This window comes from Artibeus jamaicensis, unplaced genomic scaffold (genome assembly GCF_021234435.1).
Source record: "Artibeus jamaicensis isolate MK-2021 breed Jamaican fruit bat unplaced genomic scaffold, CSHL_Jam_final scaffold_1019, whole genome shotgun sequence".
Classification (NCBI taxonomy): Eukaryota; Metazoa; Chordata; class Mammalia; order Chiroptera; family Phyllostomidae; genus Artibeus; species Artibeus jamaicensis.
This window is the reverse complement of record NW_026522025.1, coordinates 30,125,392-30,149,036: the sequence shown is the minus strand read 5'-3', so window position 1 is coordinate 30,149,036 and position 23,645 is coordinate 30,125,392. Positions and strand designations below refer to the sequence as shown.

Sequence of the window (23,645 nt, the reverse complement as noted above, 5' to 3'; positions counted from 1 at the left end):
CTGGGGGCGTGTTGAGAGGCAACTGATTGATGTATCTCGTGCACATCAATGTTTCTTTTCCTCTCTCCGCCCCTTCCCCTCCCTCTAAAAATAAATCTTAAAAAAAATAAGATCTGCTTTCTAGATCCTTCTTCTGTTAAAATTAAAGTAAGTCAACCATGTCTTTCTCTTAAGAAAAAATTCTGGAGCATTATAGTAAGAGGAAAAAAATGGATGGAATGCTGGAATATATACGTAGCATCCATATTTCATTTATTGTTTTGCTTAATTATAGCCAAAATTTATACTAAAAATTTACATTAAGTGGATTTTTAATTTTCATTTTGTGGTTTTAGAGTTTCATTCAGTTTGGAAATGCGCAACAATTTTGTTCGTTTTTCTGAAAAATAATGGATTTGTAATATTCTTAAAATATACGGAAGAGAAGGTATAGCTCTTTGGAAGAGTTAATTGGCAAATAGGTCTGGAAGATTGACTGGCAAGAATCGAGTACTAATGAGCTGCACCCTGGGCATCTCCCCACCTGCTTCCCTGGGGTGCCCCGACCTCTGCAGCCCATCACTGACCTGAGACTGTTGATACAGTTCTTCAGACTCAGGACCATTTTATGTAGATTCAGATTATTATGACATATTCACTTTAATATTCTCCATATGTTCTTTATCCTGCTTTCATTCTATTTGATAATATGCAGTTACTAAGTTTGCTACATTTTGCTATAATTTAATTTCTTAGTAGAATTCACAAAGTAAATAATCTCCAGTTTTATTTTTAAAATTTATATGGGAAAAATAGGATTAACAACTGCTTTCACTTTGGAGATTATTTTACAGGATCATTTAAGCAGTCTGAGATTGGAGGCAGGGGGATCTAACTTTGTCTTGATTCTTCCTGTGGCTGTCATGCACTGGGCCACCTACTGTACTTCCTGTCTGAGTTTCCCCACATTGTACTGTGATTTGGGGATTACGTAACATATGAAAGCATCTAACACATTAGACAGGTCATAACTTGCTCACACAGCTCTGCAACTCTTGTTGCTAACTATATTTAGATTCAAATTCAGGTTTGAAGAGACCTGCGTTGAAGAATTTCTACCTTCAGTATTAATTGATTTTTCTTAAGATATTTATGTTAAGTACTGGGTCATATATGCTTAAGGTACAGCACAGAAATGATTTTGATAAGTATTTGACAATCAATCTGATTGCTACCTCCTTTGCATGGAGGGACATGGAAAGTGTTAATGCTAAATGAAATAAGCCAGTCAGAGAAAGACAAGTACCATACGATTTCACTCATGTGTGGAATCTAATGAGCAAACTGAACTAACAAGCAAAATAGAGATGGACTCATAGAGAGAGCAGACTGACAGCTGTTGGGGTGGGTGTGGGTTGGAGACTGGGTGGGGTGGATGGAAAGATTGAGCAAAAAAAAGAAAAATACCCACGGACCAGACAACAGGGATTGCAGAGGACAGCGGGGTGGGGGAGGGTACGGGGCGGGGGAGAAATGGTGATGGACTTGGGGTAGTGAGCACATAATACAGTGTGCAGAGGATGTGTTACGGAATTTCGCATGTGAAACTTGTGTAATTTTGTAATAAACCAGTGTTACCCCCAGTAAAGTCAATAAAAAGAAAAAATGCCATTTTAAGATACTGGTCTTTTTGTCTCTTGTAGGTTATCTCTGATGCTGAAGAAGATCCTGGGGAACTGAGTAGAGAGAGTACGTGGGACCTTTCCTGTGAAACCGTGAGAGAGCAGCTTACAAACAGCATCAGAAAACAGTGGAGAATTTTGAAAAGTCATGTCGAGAAACTTGATAACCAAGGTAACTACCGCCTAAATGTGGGCAGACTGAGTTGTGACGCAGTTCATGTAATTTTCAGTCACTTAAAAAGCCATGTTATGAGCTCAGACCTGAAGTACTTTAGCCCAGTTTGGTGGTTTAAAAAGCCAGACTGCCCACTTGCAGGCGTGAGGTTTGACTGTCACTGAGAAAATGCGCTCGACTCTCAGAGTAAACCTTTCCCTGAAGAGAGGACACTGCGCACGGCATGCGGTGGGGGACGTGGAGTCTCTTCCTGAGCCTTGGGAATCAAAAAACAGTAATCATCATGTAGTATAGACATGAACTTATACTTATTCTGGATACTTGCGTATTCTCAGGCTCCTAATAATTCATTTTTAAATTATTTTCAAAATAGTAGATGCTAAGTGTTTTTGCATCAATTAGGGAATACATAAAGTAGAATATCCAGGTCTCTGTTCCCTGTATACAACACGTAACAGGTTGGTGCATATATTTCTAAACTTTCCTCCTTGCGTTTTACAAAATAATTTATTTAAAAATATATTAACCTGGCTGGTGTAGCTCAGTGGATTGAGCATGGGCCTGTGAACCAAAAGATCGAGGTTCGATTCCCCATCAGGGCACGTGCCTGGGTTGCAGGCCAGTTCCCAGCAGGGGCCAGTTCCCAGCAGGGGATGCACCAGAAGCAACCATACATTGATATTTCTCTCTTTCCCTCCTTCCCTTCCCTTCTAAAGATAAATAAATAAAGTAAATAAAAATACATTAAAAAACAAAAATTGAATATTTTAGACCTTTCCCTGTCAATGCAGATAGTATAGAAAGATCTACTACCTTGATGAATATATCCATAATATTTTATATTTATTAAAATTTACATGCTTTTAAATCAAGAAAATTAAGCTCCTTCTGAGTAAGCGAAGTCTCTTTTAAGAATTCTAAATTGGCAAAAGTAACAAACACAATGCCAGTTTTATTAAAAAATAAAGAGCAATTAGCAAAATTACTGTAAGTACCAAAATTAATTTACATGAGATTTTATGGAGTTGAGTGAGTCATCATTGTTTGTTGTTAAAGAGCAAGTATGTTTGGACTTTGTTAAATTTAATACCAGAGGGCAAGATTTGTGGCACTGCATTGACCTTTGAAGAAGTGTCAAAAGAACATAGTTTATGAATGTTAATTATTTTTTCTTCTGTAAATGTAGGTCATCCATTTTTAATTAGGATGTAATCTTGAATAAATAGAATTACAAATTAAATGTTGGCACTAAATCTCTGTTTGTATGGACATCATGAAGTCCAAAAAGAGTACCAATTTATAGTTGTCATAAACTCCTTATAGTTGCTTTGATTTTTAAAAAATTTCAAGTGTTAAAATAATATAAATTTAAGTTCATTATATTTTAATGAAATTTTTTAAGGGCAGTGGGAGGTAACTGTCTTTCAGAAAACCTATGAGAATCCAGAAAGAGAAAAGTTCTGAGAGCCTTGATTTTTAAGTATATGTCCAACCAAAAAACAGCATAAACTGGTGACTGTTAAACTTACATCAAGTTACTCCTTTTGTGTTAGTCTCAAAGGTGCACCTAGAAGGTTTCAATGACGAAGATGTGATCTCACGACAAGACCATGAGGAAGAAACTGAAAAACTTGAGTTAGAAATTCAGCAGTGCAAAGAAATGATTAAAACTCAACAACAACTTTTACAGGTAAACGTGAGTTCCTTTTTCAAACTGTTCTCCCTTGAGAAGGACTAAAATGTTACTGAATCTTACTAGATTTTTCTTCTTATTTCATAGGATCTGTAGTATTTGACATTTGCCTGGTCTAAACTAAGTTCTCTGCTTATTAACAGGTAGATTAGTGGGTGCTTTGCCAGTTAGAGTAGAAGAATTTGAGGAATGACACACGTCAGTTGAGTTTCTCATTGTTCGTAATTCCTGTCCATCCCCTGAAGCTTGGCCTGCCTCCCTTTTCATTTCGTCTTGTTGGAGTGCTGCAGGGACCCTCTGGGGCTTAACTGTGTTCTAACATCTAATAGCAGCAGCTCGCTACTGCCTGTGACGATGATACCACTTCACTGCTCCGAGATTGTTATTTGCTGGAAGAAAAGGAACGCCTCAAAGAAGAATGGTCTCTATTTAAAGAGCAGAAAAAGAATTTTGAGAAAGAAAGACGAAGCTTTACAGAAGCCGCCATTCGCCTAGGATTGGAGGTATCTTAAACAATTAGCTTTCAAAATGTAGAGCTTTTGAGAATGTGGGGAGGCCTCACTAAATGCGTCTAAGTTTTGTTTCCCTGCTGTCCATTTTTTCAAAAAAGCATTTTTCCATTGATTTCATAAATAACTTGACACGTAAGGGATGCTAAGCACATGAATTATAGGATATCTGGTTTTTACTTTTAAGTAAACTGTGTAATGCTTCTACTTTATGTTTGCTCAACTTCAGACACTATTAGTTTATCTTTGCAATGAGAGGTGACGTTCTCCTAGTTACACTTATTCCACTTCTCTTGCCCCGGTCGGTACTCCCCAGTTTTTGTGACGTTATTTTTCATTGTCAAGTGTTATCACATTTATGTTACATCCTGTCATATAACCCAGGTGTAAGTATTTTGTGTAAGGTTGAGACTTACAAATGGAAAACCAGGAAAGAACATTGATAACATCATAATTATGTGAACTTTCTTCATTTGATTACCAAGTAATAGGCTTAGACACATAGAAAATAGTCTGTATGATTAAGACTGTCAAGCTGGAAGATAGTCTTCTGTGTATCACTGTGTGCTACCTCACTAATTTTCTCACAAGTAGTATGAGTGAAAAATATTCTGAATTCTGGAATATACAAAAATGTATTCATACTTGATTGGTTTGGCTGAATATAGAATTTAAGTTCCAACTTCCCCCTTTGAAACTTTGAAAAAGTTATTTCTTCTAGTATTTGGTTTTGCTGATGAGAAGCCTCATTATACTATAACCTTCATTAATTTGTAGATAACCTGTGTTTTTTTTTTCCCCCATCTGTGGAAGCTTTTGGAAGTTTCTATTTGTCAAGTTCTGAAGTTTAACCAGAGCCTGTCTAAGTAGTCCCCTTTAGCCTGAAGATACACTAGATTTCTTTATGTTAGGGCTATTTTCTTCTGAAAATTTTCCTCCTTTGACTTCTCTTGCATTCTGGAACTTTTATTAGACAAATGTTTGGCCTTTTGACTGTATCTGTAGGTGGACTTTTATGCTCTGACTTTGGGATATTCTCTCACTTTTATCTTGTGCACCATCAACCTGGTACTCAGCAAGATCAGTATTACTCATTTTATCCACTGAGTTTTTATTTCAGAGTTTATCTTTAAAATTTTAATGTCTTTTTTGTATAGTATTATATTATTTTTTAGGTGTGCATACATGTCTCATAATTTGTATTCTAGTTTTTTAAAAAGATTTTTTTCTATCTTGAACTATTAGCCATTATCAGTTCTTTTTGTATTATTTTGTATTGTTGTTCTATTACAGTTGTCCCAATTTTCCCATCGCTCTTCCCTGCCACGCCCCCACAGCCAGGCCCCGCCCTGCCGTCCTGCCTGTGGGTCTTTCGTACCTGTTCCTCCACTAGGCCCTTTCCCTTCTTTCCTCCCTCACCCGCCCCCCCCACCTTGGCCTTTTTTCTCTTATGCTACTAGTTTTCTTCAAATACCTGGTGATGCCTGATTTTGTTTTAATATTCATGAGTGAAAGACTATATATGTTGATTGTTTTAAATAGCTGGCATGGATTTTCTCCACAACTATGAAAGTCTACCTCATCAGTAGCTATCTTCCTCAGGAAACCAGAGCAGTCTGCACCAGCACTTTCTCCTGCAGGATCACCTGCTTCACCCCCCTCCAGGAGACACTCCTGCCACTTCGCAAACCTCTTCCAGTTCTCAGCAGGGGCATCTCTCTGCCTCTGGTCCTCGGGGGACGCCAGGCTCAGGGAAGGATGGGAGGGAGGGAAAGACCGGAACCCTGGGGGCTGGGGGAGAATTCAGTACAGGACTCATCAGCTGTGCCAAATGGGGAGGTTCAACAGGTGCCCCTTGTGGTTTAGTGGTGGCTGCTAGTGCTGGCGGATGGTTGAGGGTGACAGCAATGCTCGGTAAAGCCTGCCCTCCTTTCTTACGTGGTCACCTTACAGTGGGGTGTTTTCTCTGTTTATTTGTGTGTGTGTGTCTGTGTGATTTTATAATGTTCTGTGTGTTCAAAAGTTATGCTAATATTCTGTATGTTTAAAAGTTATGCTAATATGTTAATTTTTTGCTTTGTTCTTTTGAATTTATTCAAAATTGATGTGAAAGGTAGTGATTGGTTAGTTTATTGGGTGAAATGGGTGGCTTTTTATTTTTTTGAACTATTTTCTTAAATATTTTTTAGTTGTCTAGGTTAATTCATTTGACTTAAGAAATATATACCTGATAGCCGTAAAGCAGACACAAAAAGCTGGAGAAATCATGTGAAATGGCAACTATATGAATGCTAAAATATTGATCAGTATTCCTTTGGTTTGCTTGTTATGACAGAGAAAGGCATTTGAAGAAGAAAGAGCCAGTTGGTTAAAGCAACAGTTCTTAAATATGACCACCTTTGACCACCAGAACTCAGAAAATGTGAGATTTTTCAGTGCCTTCTCAGGAAGTGAGTACTCCATAAACTCTTTAACTTGAAAATTCATATATAAAATACTGTAGATTATTAAGATAAAACTTTGGAGAGCACAGTAAGAGTTTTCTAATTGGAGCTTTAAAAAATCAACTTTAGCATATCATTTATTGTAGTGAAAATGAGAATGATGGCAGGACTATGCATGCCAGAGACCACTTTTGTTGTGTAATAAGATTGAGTTTTTTTTTTAATTTATAAATTCATAAAACAAATATTCTTAAAACTAGATCCTTCGAAATGTGTGTGGCATCTGTATAACAAAGACTGCCAGTCTTACTGTCTCACACCTTACTCAGAACTAGAATGAACCTTCACTGCATTTAATACCTCACCATGTGTTCTACCTTGTTTTGTCTCACAGGTTCTGATCAGGACAATCTTACAGTGCACTCCCGGCCACGACAGAAGCCTCACAGTGTGTCTAACGGGTCTCCAGTTTGTACCTCTAAATTTACCAAATCTCTTCCTGCTTCTCCTTCGACTTCTGACTTCTGCCAGACACGGTCCTGTGTGTCAGAGCACAGGTATTGGTCCACAGATCGTCTCCTCGTATATCGGGGCTTCGCTAGAATTCTAGGAAGAGTTGTCCTGTCTGTAGTGTGAGCAACAGTAGAGGCTTTTGAGAGAAATTTAGTCAACTGATTCATGATTATGCAAATATTTATTGGGTGTCCGTTATGTATAGAGAGCTGTTAGGTGTTGGAAATGCAGATGTGCACAGGGAGATCTGGGCCCTGTCTTCTGGGAACAAAATGATATAATGTGATTCTTTTTATTTCACACTTAAAATATACTCTTATTTCCATGAGTCACTTAATATTTTAAGTTCTGTAATTTTATTAGATAGAAGAATATTGTTTTGACACTTTTTGTAGAGCGTGTATTGCAAAGCTTCTTTTGATGTGCCCATTTCACTGGTGCTGTAGGGCAGAGTTTGAGTAAAGCCCACCCACCCTGACTTGTAAAGAGGACCTGCACCCAAGGGCGACAGGGTGAAATAAATAGTTGCTCCCCATCCCGGGAACCCCACATATTGCTATTAACTGCTGCATTTTGGTAGTTTCCTCTGTCTCGGGTTGCTGAATCATTTTCTAAGGTATAATATCAATTCTCTACCACACAGCCTGCTCCAAGTGAGTTTTAACTAAGCAGATAGACCATTCCTAGTGATACAGAGGAACAGAAAAGAGCTGGCGGGTGCATTGCAGAGTTAGCTGGCGATCGCTTGTCTCTTAAAGCTGGAGACAGTGGTGGGGGCCTGCAGATTGCCAGGCGCCCTGGAAAGAGGAGCCGGGCCTGCCGCACACTTGGCCTGTGGTAGGGAGAGACCAGTATGCGGTGAAGTATTGAAGAGGCCAACTAGCCCGCGGACCAAGAGTTGATAAACAGATGAATTTTAAAACAAAAATATGAAGCTTTAAAAAAGGACAAGATCCCTAACTTATAGTTGATTTTTGAAAGGATTAGGACTCTAAGTAAATATTGGGGGCAAGGAGGAGCTGGGGGAAGAGCCCTTTTGGCAAGGGTAGGGACCCTGAGGTGAGAACACTGTGTGTGGGTGGTGAGTGTAGTTAGCAAGCAAGACCAAGAGGTGGGATTTGGGCAGGAGGGTCCTATCCTTTAAAGCCCTGGGTGAATAGGTTGGGATGAAAACATTATTATGTATAAGTTCAATGTATATAAATACAGAGAGAATGAGGTCAGGAATCCCTGCGTACTCATCACTCTGCGCCGGCAGTTGTCCACTGGTGATAATATCGTCCATATGTAACCCCACTCTGCTGCCCACCCCTGCACACACTTGGGATTTTATCTATAAAATAGTTTAGTCTGTATTTGTAGGTCAGATATTATTTTAAGGGCATTAGAAAAGCATTGGAGACTTTTAAGCAGGAGTGTGAAAAAATTTAAGTTTTAAAAAGATGACTCCATTTTATCACGTAGGCAGCATGCTTGGAGCCAGTAATATAAGCTGGGAGGCTCAGGAGGCGTTAGTGGAGCCGAGGTGAGAGGCGATGGGGACTGGGCGAGGGTCATGATGCGGAGATAAGAATGTCTGAACTTAGGGTCTGTTTTGCAGTTGCAGCCACTAGGTTGAGTGTTGGGTTGAATATAGGAAATGAACATTTATATAATTTATAATAAAAAATAATGCAAGCTAAGAGTGTTTTCTTATATAGAATATTATTAAAACACTCAAATTAGACCAATCAGAACCAGACTCAACTAGAATTAATGTCTAAATTTACATATATAATTTAGACATACATTCCAATTACCAGTTACAAGTAATGTGTTTTGTATCTAAAAGAGAACATAGCATAGTTGCCTCAATTATTTTTATGTATTTAAAATTTTTACCTTTTTACATAATTATTCTTAGTTGTGAAATATTTGCCATAAGTATTTCTTGAAGACATTGTTTTATGTTTAATGAAAGTCCCACATTTAGTACCCACGTACGTCATGGGGTGTGGTAAAAGACAGCACTTGGTCCATTGTAACAGGCTATGAAAATAAAAATATATGTAAACATAAATGGATTATACAAATGCTTTTCTGTTTCTTGTATTCCCAGGTTTTACACTATACAACATCAGTAGCATAGAAGCAAAAATTTTTTTTTAAAGATTTTATTTATTTATCTTTAGAGGGGAAGGGAAGGAGAGAGGGAGAGAAACATCAATGTATGGTTGCCTTTTGTGCGTCCCCTGCTGGGAACTGGCCTGCAGGGAACCTGTCTGCAACCCTGGCATGTGCCCTGACTGGGAATTGAACCGCGATTGTCTGGTTCGCAGGCCCGCGCTCAATCCACTGAGCTACACCAGCCAGGAGAAGCAAAATTTTGAACTAAAAGAGATTTCATTAAGCTATTCACAGTTACTGGCCTCTGAAGATTAAACTTAGAAAAGAGTTGTGTGACTACTTATCAGGACAGAAGCTATTGCAGCTTGATGTAGTTCTTGAAATTTTATATATATTTTTAAATCCTCACCCAAGGATATGTTTTCATTGATTTTTAGGGGGAGGTAAAGGTGGGGGTGGGGAGAGAGAAACATTGATTAGTTGCCTCTTGCATGTGCACCCACCAGGGATCCAACCCACAACCAGCGTATGTGCCCTGGTCAGGGATGGACCCACACCTTTGGTGTTCGGGACAGTGCTCCAACCAGCTGAGCCACCCGACCAGGGCTTGAGATTTTGTACTATTTGGTAAATTTGGGTTCCTGCTCCTGAAGCACCTTGGATCTTGGTTTGTAATAAAATTAGAGTAAATAATGAGGAGTATTTGTGGCTAATTTCTGTAACATCCCCATTGCTCCTTTATAGGATGGAATTTTACATAAAGCCTGTGCCTGGATTCCATGCAGAGTAACTGTGTACTAATAAGTTAGAGGGTTTAGTTGATCATTGATCTTACCTCATATGAGATGGCAGGGATTCTAAGAGCTGAATTGTAAGCAGTTCCCTTTTTTAAAGCAATCTTGAATTATGTTTTTGCTTTAAATTTGTAGTATTAAAGCAAATTATTATGTTTTTCAAAGATTGCCACATTGTAAAATCAAGTTAGTAAGCCAAAGTCAGAATGTTTAAGGAAAAAAGTTTCTGTGAAAAAAATTATGTAAGATATTCACTTGATTAAAATGTATTATTTGTTGGCTCACCCCTGTAAATTTGAAAGTAATCATGTAACTAGATTTCTTTGTCCTGAAGCTGGTTGCAGAGCATTCCTTTCAGATTGTCCCTGAAGGTAGAAGCTGTGTCTGTGATGAGACACCAGGTGGTTATGGCCCCACTCATGGCATTGAGCACTGTCCCGAGTGTGCCGTGTACGCTAACTCGTTTAGTTCCTGGCACAGCCTGTGAGATAGGTACTGTTATTACTTTTGTTTTGTGACGGAGGAAGTTGAAGAACAGGGAGGTTTAACTTGCCAAAGCAACATAGTAAGTGCTCCATCTTGGGTATGGACTCTTACCCACCTTTGCACGCAGTCATTAAATACGTCTGGGTGAGTGGGCGGGTAGGTGAAACCATGCACCAGCAAACGGATGAGCCCTGGAAGGAAACGGTAAAGAGATGAGAAAACAGTGGAAGAACAATGGGGGTATGGGAAATGCTAGCTTTCAAAACTCACAAGTTGTCTTGGGCTTTAGTTGGGCAGCATGCTTTAGAGTTAGACTAGAGAGATAAATAAATACATGGATAAGATAAAAATAAATAATTAGGCAACTTTGAAAGACTTCTTTGCTCCCGATCAGTGTGGATTTAAAATTTACTTAGCATGGGACAAGGGAGCACTCAGCCTTTAGACACTGAGGCATATCTAAAGTGTAAAAGGAGAAGGAGGTGATTTTAAGGTCTACCTTTCTTTCCCCAATAGTTCAATCAGTGTGCTGAATATAACTCCTGAAGAGGCTAAACCAAACCGGGTTGGAAGAGAATGTGCAAGTCAGAAGTGGAGCGTGGCCTCAAGGCCTGGATCGCAGGAGGGCTGCTGCAGTGGGTGCTCCTTGACCTACACAAATTCTCACTTAGAGAAAGATGACTTACCTTAGACACTGGACTGGAGTTTTCATTAACGTGTTCATCGAATTTCACATCTTAATTGAAACAGGGTGTGTCATAAAGTCAATCATCTCTAATAATTTAAGATTGTCTGAGTTGTTTGTTTGGACTTCCTGTTCCTCCCCCAAAGAACTCAAATGTTGACTCTATTTAAAAGGATATAAAGGTTTGGATATGTATTTTTAGTAACAGAAGCATCTGGTTCTGTGAATAAAGGAATGTACGGAGGTTCGGATGGAGACAAAAGCACTAGGATGGGTTTCCTCTGTAGGTACTAAAGATAGCACTTTTAGGAAACTGATTGCTATAAATGCTTTAATTTTGTCCCATATCTAGTTGGCATTGAGAGTTTAGCCTTTACTTGAATGTATACTGTAGATTTTTAACAAAGCAAGTTCTATATTTATTATGTTTAGTGTGATTTGAAATTTGCTCTTGTATGGTTTAAATAAAGTGAAATTTATGTATGTTTTGTACATAGATATACATGATTATGTTAAGAAGCTTTAAGATATAAAAATTTTACACATCCATAATTATAATGTTTCATGCCAGTAAAATTTTTATTAGTGGTATTGTTTACAGGTGCATTAGCGCCGTCACCACATTATGTTTTAAGAAATTTTTGAACCCATTTGAGCAATAAGTACTCAAGCTATTCCATGAAGCCAAGTTCTTTAGATAATTGACATCCCTAACATACATGTTTGAGATTCTACAGCATTAGATTTTTTATATATGTAGGATATTATAATTTTTCAAAGGAGTATTGATTATGGGGTAATAGAGTTAAGACAACAAAAGTACCTTCAAATAAAGCAATTTAAGAATTTGGCTTAAGGTATTTGGATAATAGAAAATATTAAGATATTTGAGCTGTTTGGATGGTGATATTTTCTTTACCGGATGGGTGCCCATGCCGTAACAGCTGTGCCAACTAACACTTTGTATAGTTGTCAGTGATTTTGGGGTAAGTTTTCAACAAGGCATTTGCCCCTAATGTTAAGGAAATTGGACAGTATAAAAGCAGTGGGTTTTATAGTCCAGATACACTCTGGACAAACTAGTGTCGTGTCCTTTTCAGAACTGGTTGCATGTTTCTTCATGTACGTTACTATTAATAGTAATAATATGCGCAGACCCAGGCTCTTTCCAGAATTTTCATCAAAAAGTTTTAAGTGCCAACCTTTCTGGTCTCTGCACAGAGGCCTGCACAGACCCATCCTCGCCGGCTGCCATAGTTTAGGCCCAGCGTCCACTAGCTCAGCAGTGGCTGTTCCATTCAAATTGGTCGTGTCTTTAAAAAGTGTTTTTGTCATTCATTCACTATATATAGTATAATTCTTTGGAATTGTGTAGCAGCAGCCATTTTTTCCGGGTTAGTAGGATATTATTGAGTATCTTGTAAGATTAATGTAACTACTCATGAGAAAGTAACCACATTTATAGTCTCAAAAAATCTAGCTTTTGAACAAAAGTAAATTTGGCACTCACTACCTTCTGCGGGATGCATGGCCGTCTCTTTACCATTTAAAACAGTAGAAAATGGTACAGTTTCAGAGATGGTTCTGTATTCCAAGGGAAAACAGCTGGGATATCATTCTTTTGTGATTGAGCAATAATGTGATCAAAGAAGAACAATCAGAAATTTGTAGTCAGTGATACATTTGTTAAGAATTCTCTAGGAGAAACTCCCTAGGAGTTTCTATGGTGTATTTTGCCAGAAATGAGCATTAAAATTTTATGGTGAATCTCTTACTTTAGGAGATACTGCATTCCATGACATTGGATTTCTACAAAGGATTATCTTTTTTGTTGTGTTAACATTTCAAAATGGTTGAATTCTCATCCTGGAAAGAACACTCCTTGAGAGACAGTCAGATCAAAGCCAGGCTCACTGTCCCTGGATGAACGTGGGCACAGAGCCGCTGGGAGCTGTTTCCCCTCACAGCTTTTGCTGCGCTGTGCTTTCCAGCTCCAATATGGCTCCCGGTCGTACGCACTCCCAGGATGAGGGAAAACCCCTGACTTCACACATAAAACTCCTAGGACTTTGTTTTCCTTCCCTCTCTGTGTATCTGTGACGTTCTGAAGACACAGCTGCACGGCAGCCTGACCTTGCACCTGATCGGGTGATGGCACCTTGGAGTACTTCAGCATGAAAATCCCGATAATCCTGTTTCCTTGTTTATCAATCGATGTGTAATTCTGGAGTATTTTGTACCTGGAGTTTGTTTTTACATGACATATTCCATTTTGAATTTTCAGAACATAAAATTGACAAAATTTAACAGAAAAAATTTATTTACTACTCTTAATTTTTCGTATCTTCAGTTGATGATGAGAAACTTAATAGAATAATCATGACAGAAAATTAAAGTTAAAATTTATCTTAAAATAGGTGTTTTCTCATAGAAGTAATGCATTAAATGTTTAGATTCATAGAGTGGTCCAGAAAAAGTTGTTTTCCTCATAGTGTAATTAAAATACTATTGTTTATTTAGAGTTCCCTATTGCCCACCTTACTGGACTTGTTCGAAGGCTTGTGATAACATGGTTTTGCTGGGAAAACAATTCCACGGTGCACAGTGAGGAGGAGAGTGGAACCCGGGCTCCGCCGCCCGGCAGAGCAGGAGAGGTTTGGCAGTGTGTGCGCCCCGAGAACCCAGAAGCCCCTCCGGATGCTCCTGTAAAAACCTTCACAGTGTGTTGCCTAATGTAAATCATGCTATTATTTCTAAATAGACTGGATTTAAAGTAAGCATGGGTTGTGGAAGTCTAGTAAATATACTTTTCTACGTGTTTCCCCTTAATTTTTTTTCAATCTCATGAAAAGCATTTACGAACTACCTGCTGTGTGCCGGGACTTATTTATCCATTCTAGTTGATGGGGATTGGAGGACAGCTGAGCACACTCCCTGCCCCTGAGAACCTCAGAGTGGAGTGGGAGACCAGGTCCGTAGACCTAAATTGTAGTGGGGCCCATACGCTGTTCAGTCATTGTGTGTGAGTACCAGGACTCCCTGTTCTGCTCTGGGACTTCGTACCAGTGACCTGGCTGGGCTTCCATTCCAGTTAGTCTTTGGATTATTTCCAGTGGGAAGTTCTGTGGAATCAATACGTTATCGTTTTATTTTGCTGCATTTTGTTTTCAACAAAACAATGACCTGCAAAGCAGTGTAAGATTTTCTGCCCACAAAAGCACATTGTTATCTAGCAGAAATGGTATTTACAAAGCTTTGGGCCCTATAGGTAAGGATAATGAAATAGGTTATTCTAGTCATTTTTCTGAATAGTGTTTTTTTTTTGGCTGGATGTAAAATTAGAGTGGGTTGGTTAAATTGTTTGATTTACACAGGAACTTTAACTTGGCTGGTTAAGACTCTTAATATTTAACATTTACAAATAACTGATTCAGTCTTAGGGGTTACCGTAATGCCAATCCTCAGTATTAATATATTTTGTTCAGAACTATTTATACCCAGTATGATGCTTAACATAGTAAACACATCACTGTTAATGAAAATATAAAATAGTAATGAAACAAATATCAAATCACTGCATTAGCATACACAGACTATAAATTTCAGGTCAAAATCCTAAAACTCTTCCCCGGAAGGTGTGTAGTTTTTGTGTTCATTTCCAACCCCACACGGTCGGAATCCTGCACAGAGTATTAGGATAGAGTAGGCCCTGGTACGGATAAAAGACATGAACTTGGTGCAGCTCAGTACAGAGGTTTAAGTCTTGCCCGCGAAACGTCCAACGCGGGTCGGGCAGTCCACCCTCTGTGCCGTCTGGAACATGCGTGGGCCCCGATGCTGTCAAATTGAGGGAAGAAGGGGCTGGCAGATGCTGTTGGATATTAAGGACCTGCTCTGAAAAGACACAGATTCTGCCTTCATTGCTTCGCCAGGAACTTCTGCTGACGTCCCTAGCCTAACTACAGACAAGGCTGGGACACGGAGAAAGCAAAGCTGTTTTGTGATCGACAGTGTTGCACACTGTAGTTAGTGCTTAATGTTTCATCCATTCAGTTATTTAAAACACAGAACATAGTACTACGTGCAGGGGGTTTATTGCTGATTATGAAAGGTTTCAAATATTCTTGATTTTTAGAAGGAATGTAAGTTGCCTAACCTTTTCATAATATAAAGTTTTACAATGTTCGAATGGTAGTTCTGCATGGTTACTAAAGTCCAGTGCATAAAACACATTTTCTTGTGCTCCAGTAGCCCCGTGGGAGATTATCAACCTTATTTTTAGAGCTGGTAACAGACTTGGATATTAAGTGATGAACCTAAGGTCACATAGCTAGTAAGTGATAAAATCAGAACTTAAAAATCCAGATCTGCCCTGACCAGTGTGGTTTGGTTGCGAGTCATCCTGCAAAGTGAAAGGTTGCCTGTTCGGTCCCCAGTTGGGCACAAGCTTGGGTTGCCGGTTCAGTTCCCAGCTGGGGCATGGCACATACCAGGAGCAGTTAGTGGATGTCTCTCTCACATCGATGTTTCCCTCTCTGCTTCCCTTCCCCTCTCTAAAAATAAATAAAATATTTAAAAATGTTTCCGAATCTCTAAGTTCTTAACTTATGGCAGACTGCTGCAGTGCCTTTGGTATGGCTTTTTAAGTGAAATTGTTCAATTCTTAACACGCCACCCTGAAAGGTTATCATTTGGTCCATGAGTGAGACTCAGCCATGTTTTGTGATGGTTACCCTGGCAATTCTGTTAGGAACTGGGCTTCTACCCTTTCAACATTAGGGCAGTAAGGCTCTCACTGAAATAGCTAGTTTAGTAACAAATAATACTCTAAAGGCCACTGGGTGGTGCAGGGTGCACCTGGGCAGCCTGCTGTTCCCGCCTTGTTAACTCCGGGTGAGGTGAGTGTGCATGGGTCCCTCCCTCTGCCTGCAGTCACGGTGACCAGAAACACTTCTGTTTCGTCCAAAGGTCTGATAGCCTCTTACAGACATTTCATCATGAAAAATAAGTGTTAAAGTAGTGGAATTAAGTAATGTGTGAATGTTTTTACTCAAAAAGAACTGCTTGCAGGACAGGTGAGGTTTTCTAGTCTCCAGTTGCATCTGCACTTAAGATGCTCAGTTTCCTTATTTCTGGTCTGTCAAGACAGATTTATTTCTGGTTACAGTGCTCCATTAAAGCATACCATGCCCCAGTCTGGTGTACTGATTGGAAAAAGTAGACTTCGCACGTTCCCGAAGCCCTTAGGCTGATGTCCTACAACCCGCCCTCCGTTCCAGCTCTGGATCCAATTCTCTATTAAATCTGATGTCTAAACTGAGGCAGACTCTGTCCATCCCAACCAGGTGGGCTCAGGCGCTGCTTGTTCTTCAACCTCAGTGTAGTTGTAGTTGATTATAATGTCATAATTGATTTACTCTGAACACCTTTGGATTTTTTTTCTTCTGTACTTCTCAATCTGGAACTGGCTTAGAGCAATCTTTTATGTTCTCATTTTTTTATTAGTGAAAAGTATAAATCAAATGCAATTCGTGAGCATGCTTGATATTTCCTTCATTCAGTTCCTTTAAGATAGTGCTTGTGTAAAACAGCAACCTGAACTTTTTTAGCCTTTTTTCTTTACCAATAGCTTTTACCTTGAAAAGCACATACTTAATAGATTATTTTGGTAGTTTTATTCTTTTTTAAGCACAGTATTAAATAATAATGAAATCTCTCTAAATTATTTTATCAGTGAAATCAACCCTCCTCACCCCCCAAAAAACACATTCTAGATTTAGATCCATTAAATGAAATAGAAATCCATCAACAACTATCCCTGTGGCTGGTGTGGCTCAGTGGATGGAGTGTGGGCTGTGAACCAGAGGGTTACCAGTTCTCTTTCCAGTCAGGGCACACGCCTGGGTTGTGGGCCAGGTCCCCAGTGCGGGTAGCATGAGAGGCAACCACACACTGATGATTTTCTCCCTCTCTTTCTCCCTTTCCTTCTCTAAAAATAAATAAAATCTTTAAAGAATATATCTTTAAAAAGCAACTAGTCACACAAGCCTTGGCATATGTTAGTTCTAAGAAAAACTATTTTGATCTTAAAGAAACCATAAAAAATTTTAACTGGAATTTGAAAATTGAGTTTTGATCCTTTGCTTTTTAAGCACTGTTGCTCATTTTTATCAAAGGCAAAGCTGAGGAAATGACTTACGAGTGCTTTTAATTTAAAATCTATAATTGTTCAAACTGAAAAGATGTAATTGCCAGGTTACAGCCATGTCCTGCAAACTATTCTCATTATATTAGTAATGGCTGGACTTTTTCTGGACAGACCTCATATATAAATTTTATCCTGACTCAAGCAGAGAGTGAGAGAGAGAGAGACAGACAGACAGACAGACACGGGGAGAGAGAGGAAGGAAAGAGGGAGAGACATTAGTGTGAAAGACAAGCATCAATTGGTTGCCTCCAATACACACTCCAACCGGGGATCAGGCCTGCACCCAGGCAACCAGGGATGGAAGTGGCTACCTTTTGGTTTTCCAGGATGATGCTCCAACCAACTTTATCACACCACCCGGAGCTGTATTTACCACCTGGAAGCTGCCTGTGCATGAGGCCCTCCTGCCAGACTCTTCCTAATACATCACAGGGAAGTACAGTGAGAAGAAGCGGGCAGTGGTGCTGATGGCAGGGGTGACAGGCCCCCTGACCTGTTCTGCCTGTATGAGAGAGGAGGGGAGGGCTCTCTCTCCTCCATCACCTGTGCAGACATCACGTCCCCAAAATTGAGGGAATTGCCAGAAGATGAATTACTGTGTTTTATAGTTGGTTCAATGATATCTGGTAAAACGGAGGGAGCGAGCACTGGCTCAGTTTGGTGAGCCTTTTTCCGGGAGCCTGGTTTTCTTCTCAAGTGCAGGACGATACTTCAATGTCTTTGTGGCCGCAGAGCTCTCTCCCAGCCGTCACCGATGGCAGATGGCCTGGTAGCCGGGAAAAGGGGCTCTCTGAGAAGCCTGCCACAGGGGTGCTGTCCCCCTGGGATCCTGCAGGGAAGCTCAGGCCTTATTCTCAGTGTCTAGATGTCAGAGCTGTCCTTAAATCTGTGGCCATGGGGACAGGAGCCACAGCCTGCAAGGTTCACCCTGAACACAATGGAGCACTTGGGTGAGGAGTAAGAATGCTATTTATTTTTCTCTCTCCTGGGGACTTACTTATATTTCTCTTTCACGGAGATGACTCAATCCTAATGTGAAAACTCAAGTGAGTTATTGAAATAAGGAGGCAAAAATAAGATCTCCAATAGGTTTCCAAGAAAGAACTCTCAGGGTTTGTTTTTATTCCCAGTACATTTTCACCTGGCCGTCCAGTTTGACCCTGAATGCAATCAAATCATGCTAACGGGAGGGGTGAGATTCTCTTACATTTGAGTACTTACTGTATGAACAGCCAACATGCGCAAACAAGCAGAAGGCAAGTCATAAACTGAGTGGCTTCATGGAAAAAATTGTTACTGGTGGCTCAGCCAGGTAAGAATTAGATGACCATCCTCTGTGGGCTCAAGTATAAAGATCTGAGCCTTACGGATTGTGTCTGTGCCCTAGTCCAGCTCAGGGCTTATAAAACTGACCAAGAGAGCTGCTGTCTGCAGACCAGAAAGGGTTTAGTGACACACTGGTCATTCAACCTTGATAAAGGTTCAGGTCAGAGCATCTCTGCGGATAGTTCCTGAGAGAGGGAATCATCCCACTAGTTCTGAGAAATGTAGGCTCCTAACTTCAAGTGACTCATGTAGTATAGAAGCTCCTTATGAGGTTCTCTGTTTTGAAATTTCAGTGTATAAATTTTTTAAGTGGCTGCTAAATGCATGTTCAGCTCTGTTATGGCGTGTGAAGAGCGTTACTTAAAAGATTCTACATAAATAAAGAATAATGAACTCATCCTCTCCCTACTGAACATTTTAGAGCAGAGTCTGAGACACAACCTCTTTCTGCGTGTCGCCTGCTTGGGGATGAGAAATAGAGCAAATCAAATGGAGTCACTGAAGTCAAGTTGCTAAATCACTACGATCAAGTAGGTTGAGGAAGAGATTCTGTTCTTGTTTTAACTAGCCTGGGACCTTGAACTTTGGACATCTCCAGCACTATACCAATGCCTGGATATACACCAAACCTCCAGATAAGCCTCTGATTACTCCCTGAAGGTCTGAGAAAAGCATGTTCACGTATCCAGACCACCAGTCATCTAGAGAACGGCCCCAGAACAATGCAGAGGCTAAGAATGCAGGACTGATTCTTCTCAAGAATGTACTCTTTACTATAAGAATCTTATTTCTTCTTCAGAACTGTCAACCTAAGAAATGTTCAAATTTGTAGAGAATTTTTATAAGTCTATTTGAGCCAAACAGATGACAATTGCTGGGAAGCAAAATCTCAATGGGTTGAGGAAATGCTCCGGAGAAGGGCATTTTAACAGCGTATTTTATACATTAGAATTAAAGTAGGAGGTGTAAAGGGGGTTACCTAAAATCCGCGGGTGGTAGATTAAGGGGCTGAGAGAAAGGAGAGCTGGGAAGTCTCTGAGACTGGATAAAGAGTAATGTGAAGAGACACATACTTCTTTCACATTGGTGGGTATAGAGGAGTTGTTAACATTTACGGTGCACAGAGATGGTTGGTAGGGAACGAGATGACCATGAGGGTTTCTCGTGGGAGGCTGTACCCTGAGAGGCCCAGAAAAAGAGGATTAAGCTGACATTACAGCGTATGTTGTCTTAGACGCAAAAAGAGAATAGACAGGCTCACCTCGTAAAGAGTGACCTTTGTCAAGAAAGTTACAGGCCCAGGCTGTGACTATCCTGCCCAACTCACTTTTGGGTTAGGAATTTTTATGTTCGGACCATCCTCTGTGTTTACTTTTGGTCTCTGAATTTGCAGGGCCCACTGGGCAGGCATCTCCTGAGCTTGTCAGAGTTGGTATGTGGCCCTTTTTCATCCACAGAACCCGCCCACACAGCTGTCGGGGAGGTCTCCATGAAATATACCTCAGCTTTTCATCTGTCTTCTGATTAAACCTGCCTGATGGTTCCTCACCGGCAGCAGGACAAAGTTCAAGCTACCTGACCCATCACGCAAGTCCTTCACCTGCTTCCGGCCACCCCAGTGTCCTCCTCTGCCCCCCCCCGCATCCTGCAGGGGGGACTGCAGACTGCACCCCAGTCCCCTTCTCTCCTCCTGTTATTAAAGCTGTTAAAACTGTTCATCACATTTCATTACATTTCCTAGTTTTTCTTGCAGTTAAATGTGACCAGGTGACAAACTATAGGAATTGAACTATAGAATATAGTTATAGTAAAGAATATAGAATTCTAGTTTAAACCTGCAGAATGTAAATGGAAGTATCATCCACGAGTTTCCAAGAACTTTTGCAGGAGGGAGCTGGCACACTCCTCTGCCCCTTTTGCTCCTTCCTACACCCTACAGCCTGGAACACAGATGTGACTGATGGCATCACTTGGACCATCAAGACCAGGGACACTCCCGAGGGGAGGAGGAGCAGCAGCTAGAGGGTGTCGTGCAGCCAAACTGCCTCAGCCCTAACCACCTGCCCCTCGCCCTTTCTGTGGGAGATGAACTTCCCATCACTTAAGCACTGCTGTTCTGAGTCTCTGTCCCCTTCTACCGAGCCCAGTCCTGACTGACATAGGGTTTGGTGCCGGAGGGAGGGCGCTGCAGGGGACTCTCTGCTTGTCCTCTTCTTTCTTTACACTCCATAGGGACTCAAGAAATCAGCCAACCTCGCGATCTTTGAATTCTTCACTCTTGCCACAAATGTTTATTACTATAGACATTTGGCCTAACAACATTTTGCTTTCCGTAGATACTTTTCCCCCCAGGGCCCCGCAAGGGATGTTTTAAATGACTGCTCTGCCACTGTGTGCTGGAGATTGGCAGAACTAGTGAATGTTTGCAAAGGGTATCTAATCAATAGTCACACCCAAAACCACAGCTTCAGGGCATTTTGGAAATGAGGCTTTATGTCCAGTTCTGTGGGACAGGCAGGCGTGCAGGGAATGAGCGTGTGGGGGGGGAGCCCCGAGTGTCCAACACATGCTCCCCAGTGCATGCAACCTGACGGGACAAGTCTTTCCTTTGCGGACTTTGCCAAGATGTTCCTGCTTCCCTTACAACTTTTCTGCATTTCCTTCTGCCTTCAGTCGTGTCTTTCCCCTCCCTCACTTCTCTGCCCTGGGCTTTATGCTTACCCTGAAAGCCCCAGATGCTGCCCCTGGCAGAGCAGACGCGTCCTGGCTGCTGGGTCTAAGCAGCACCCGGACTCACCCTCAGTAACTGTCCTTAGGCAAATCACACTCAATTGGCTTAGCCCTTCTCTGCTGAAACCCGAGCTCCTCGATGGCCAGATTAGTAAGTGCCTGTCGTGCTATCTGTGCCCACCTTAGCACCCTGTTTGTATTCTCAGTCTGACATGAGCAGGAGCTAAGAAAATGTTTGTGGAGCTAGTGAGTGTTGATAATGGCCCCAGACAAAGGCCCCTCCTGTCTCAGACCGCAGGGTTAGGGGTATGGGCTCCAGAATACAACTGCTGGTGTGGGGCTCCCAGCTCTGCATGGACCAGCGGGGGGGGCATCTCCGGCGTATTATGTAGCCCCACTGAGCCTCAGTTTCCATCTCTGTTAAGTGATTTAACAACACCTACAGGGTCATTGGGAGGATTAGATGACACAGTCCATGCGAAGCACTTAGCGCGGTGCCCAGCAGACAGACAGAACTCAGTAAGTGTGATCTATTAACATTTCACAGTGGTTAATCTCTTTTTCATAGTGGTTCACAATCCCTCTTTTTCTCTGCTCTCTTTGTACTTTGCTTTTCAATAACATTTGGACTCAGCAAACATTTTCTGAGCCCCAGTGCCTTGTCAGGACCAACACAGTTCCCACCTTGTGGAGCTTGCTGCCTATTGGGGAGGCAGTCACATTAATTGTGAGCTACAAGGAAGCTTGGCACATGAGCAATAGAATTTCTCAACAGTTTCCATGGAAGCCCAGCAGAGAGAGGCAGTCATGGGGCAGGGTGGAGAGGGCTGCTCAGGAAATGATTTACAGAGGGGTGAATAATCTTGAGAGGACCCTTCAAAGGTGAGTGGGAGGGAGAGGAGCCTTCTGGGCAGAAAGGGCGGCAAGCAGAGAGGCCTGGAGGTGTCCCCTACACAGTGTGGCTCAGGGGGCCACGCAAGAAACAAGAGCAGTGGACCTCACACTGGAGCATGCATCCTGATGCCTGGAAGCCTCGGGACAGTGCATATCGCTGGGCTTCTCCCTCCGAGTTTCAGCGGCATTAAATCTGGGCTGGGGCCTCAGACTGTTTTTGACAGGATCCAGGTGGTGCTCCCGTTGCTGGTCCAGGGCCACTCTCTGATGATGGTCCAGGGCCACTCTCTGAGAGCGCTGGGAGGCCAGAGCACCGAGGTGGGGGCGGGGAGCCGGGAAAATGTGGGAAGCAGAGCTCGGCTTCACAGGCCTGCCCAGGAGTTTAGATTATATCACATCGAAAACTACAGGACTGTTTAAGGTGAAGAGTGAGCAATCAGATGTAGGTGGCAGAGTACATGGTAAGGGCGCACGACTGCGGACAAAAAGACGCGTGAGGAGTTGAATCGGGGAGCTGTGGGAGGTCTGCACTAGCTGAGCAGGGTCCAGACCCGTGCCCGGCCCCAGCCCCTCAGCCCAAGCCTCCCTCCCGTGGTTGCCCCTTTCTCTTCATCACAGAAAAAGAGGCGCATCTCTCACCCCATCTCCTCTGGATCTGCTCTCTTCCAAAGCACGTCTTTCCTCCCCTATGTCTTTCCTTAAACTGTGTTGGGCCGAACCATCAAACACAGACAAGCTCCCAGAATCACACTATGCTTTGATTGCTATTATTGATCATCTTTGTTCACCAAAACTTCTCACTAAGTGGTCATCACTGCCCCGTGTCCTCACACCCAGTCCTTACCCCTCAGTCTCACTCCGCGCCTGCAAGAACAAGGAGACAGCAACTGGTCCAAGTTACTTGCCTTAACCGCACCACCTGCGTCAGCCCCACAACCTCTTAAGAGAACCCCACGCGGAGGCTCCAGTAAAAATAGTTAATAAATGTTGAAAATGTCACAACAGAACTGAATTTTTAAGCCTCCAACCATTATTAACCTTTCTATTTCAAAACAGCTCACATGAAATTAATGCAGTAGAAATACATTCTTGTTCCTAACTTAGCCAATCTAACCCAAAAATGTCTAAATGATGAAGTTAAAATAAAATGGAGACTTATGTAAAGTATAATTTCATTGGGAGGTATGTCTTATATTCTCCTGATCTGACTCTCTACCCCTTTGTAAATGGATTTATCCAACTTTGTATTAATTACTGCAATAAAATGTTTACAACTTGTCTTTCATGTGTTTCTAAATTTTTAAAAATTGTTATAGGCTTGAGAAAAATGGTGCTTGTTTGACACTGGGGGCATAAGCAAAGCCTACTCCTTTTTTCTTTTTTTTAAAGATTCTACTTATTTATTTTTAGAGATAGAGGAA

The 23,645-nt window shown here is 41.3% G+C and overlaps 1 protein-coding gene across 6 annotated transcripts in view; it reads left to right on the top strand.

Annotated features, from left to right (window-relative positions):
* Positions 1 to 14,323, top strand: part of SSX2IP (SSX family member 2 interacting protein) — a 44,356-nt gene extending 30,033 nt beyond the window's left edge. For 5 of the 6 annotated variants that reach the window (XM_037163973.2, XM_037163974.2, XM_037163975.2 and 2 more), the window contains 6 exons: positions 1,683 to 1,833; positions 3,390 to 3,526; positions 3,859 to 4,032; positions 6,374 to 6,488; positions 6,877 to 7,039; positions 10,898 to 14,323. In XM_037163973.2, coding sequence (XP_037019868.2) covers positions 1,683 to 1,833; positions 3,390 to 3,526; positions 3,859 to 4,032; positions 6,374 to 6,488; positions 6,877 to 7,039; positions 10,898 to 11,072 — 915 coding nt within the window. In that variant the 3' untranslated portion in view covers positions 11,073 to 14,323. The remainder of the gene's footprint in view (positions 1 to 1,682; positions 1,834 to 3,389; positions 3,527 to 3,858; positions 4,033 to 6,373; positions 6,489 to 6,876; positions 7,040 to 10,897) is intronic. The other variant, XM_037163972.2, reaches the window with a different exon arrangement.
* The last annotated feature ends 9,322 nt before the right edge of the window (positions 14,324 to 23,645 follow it).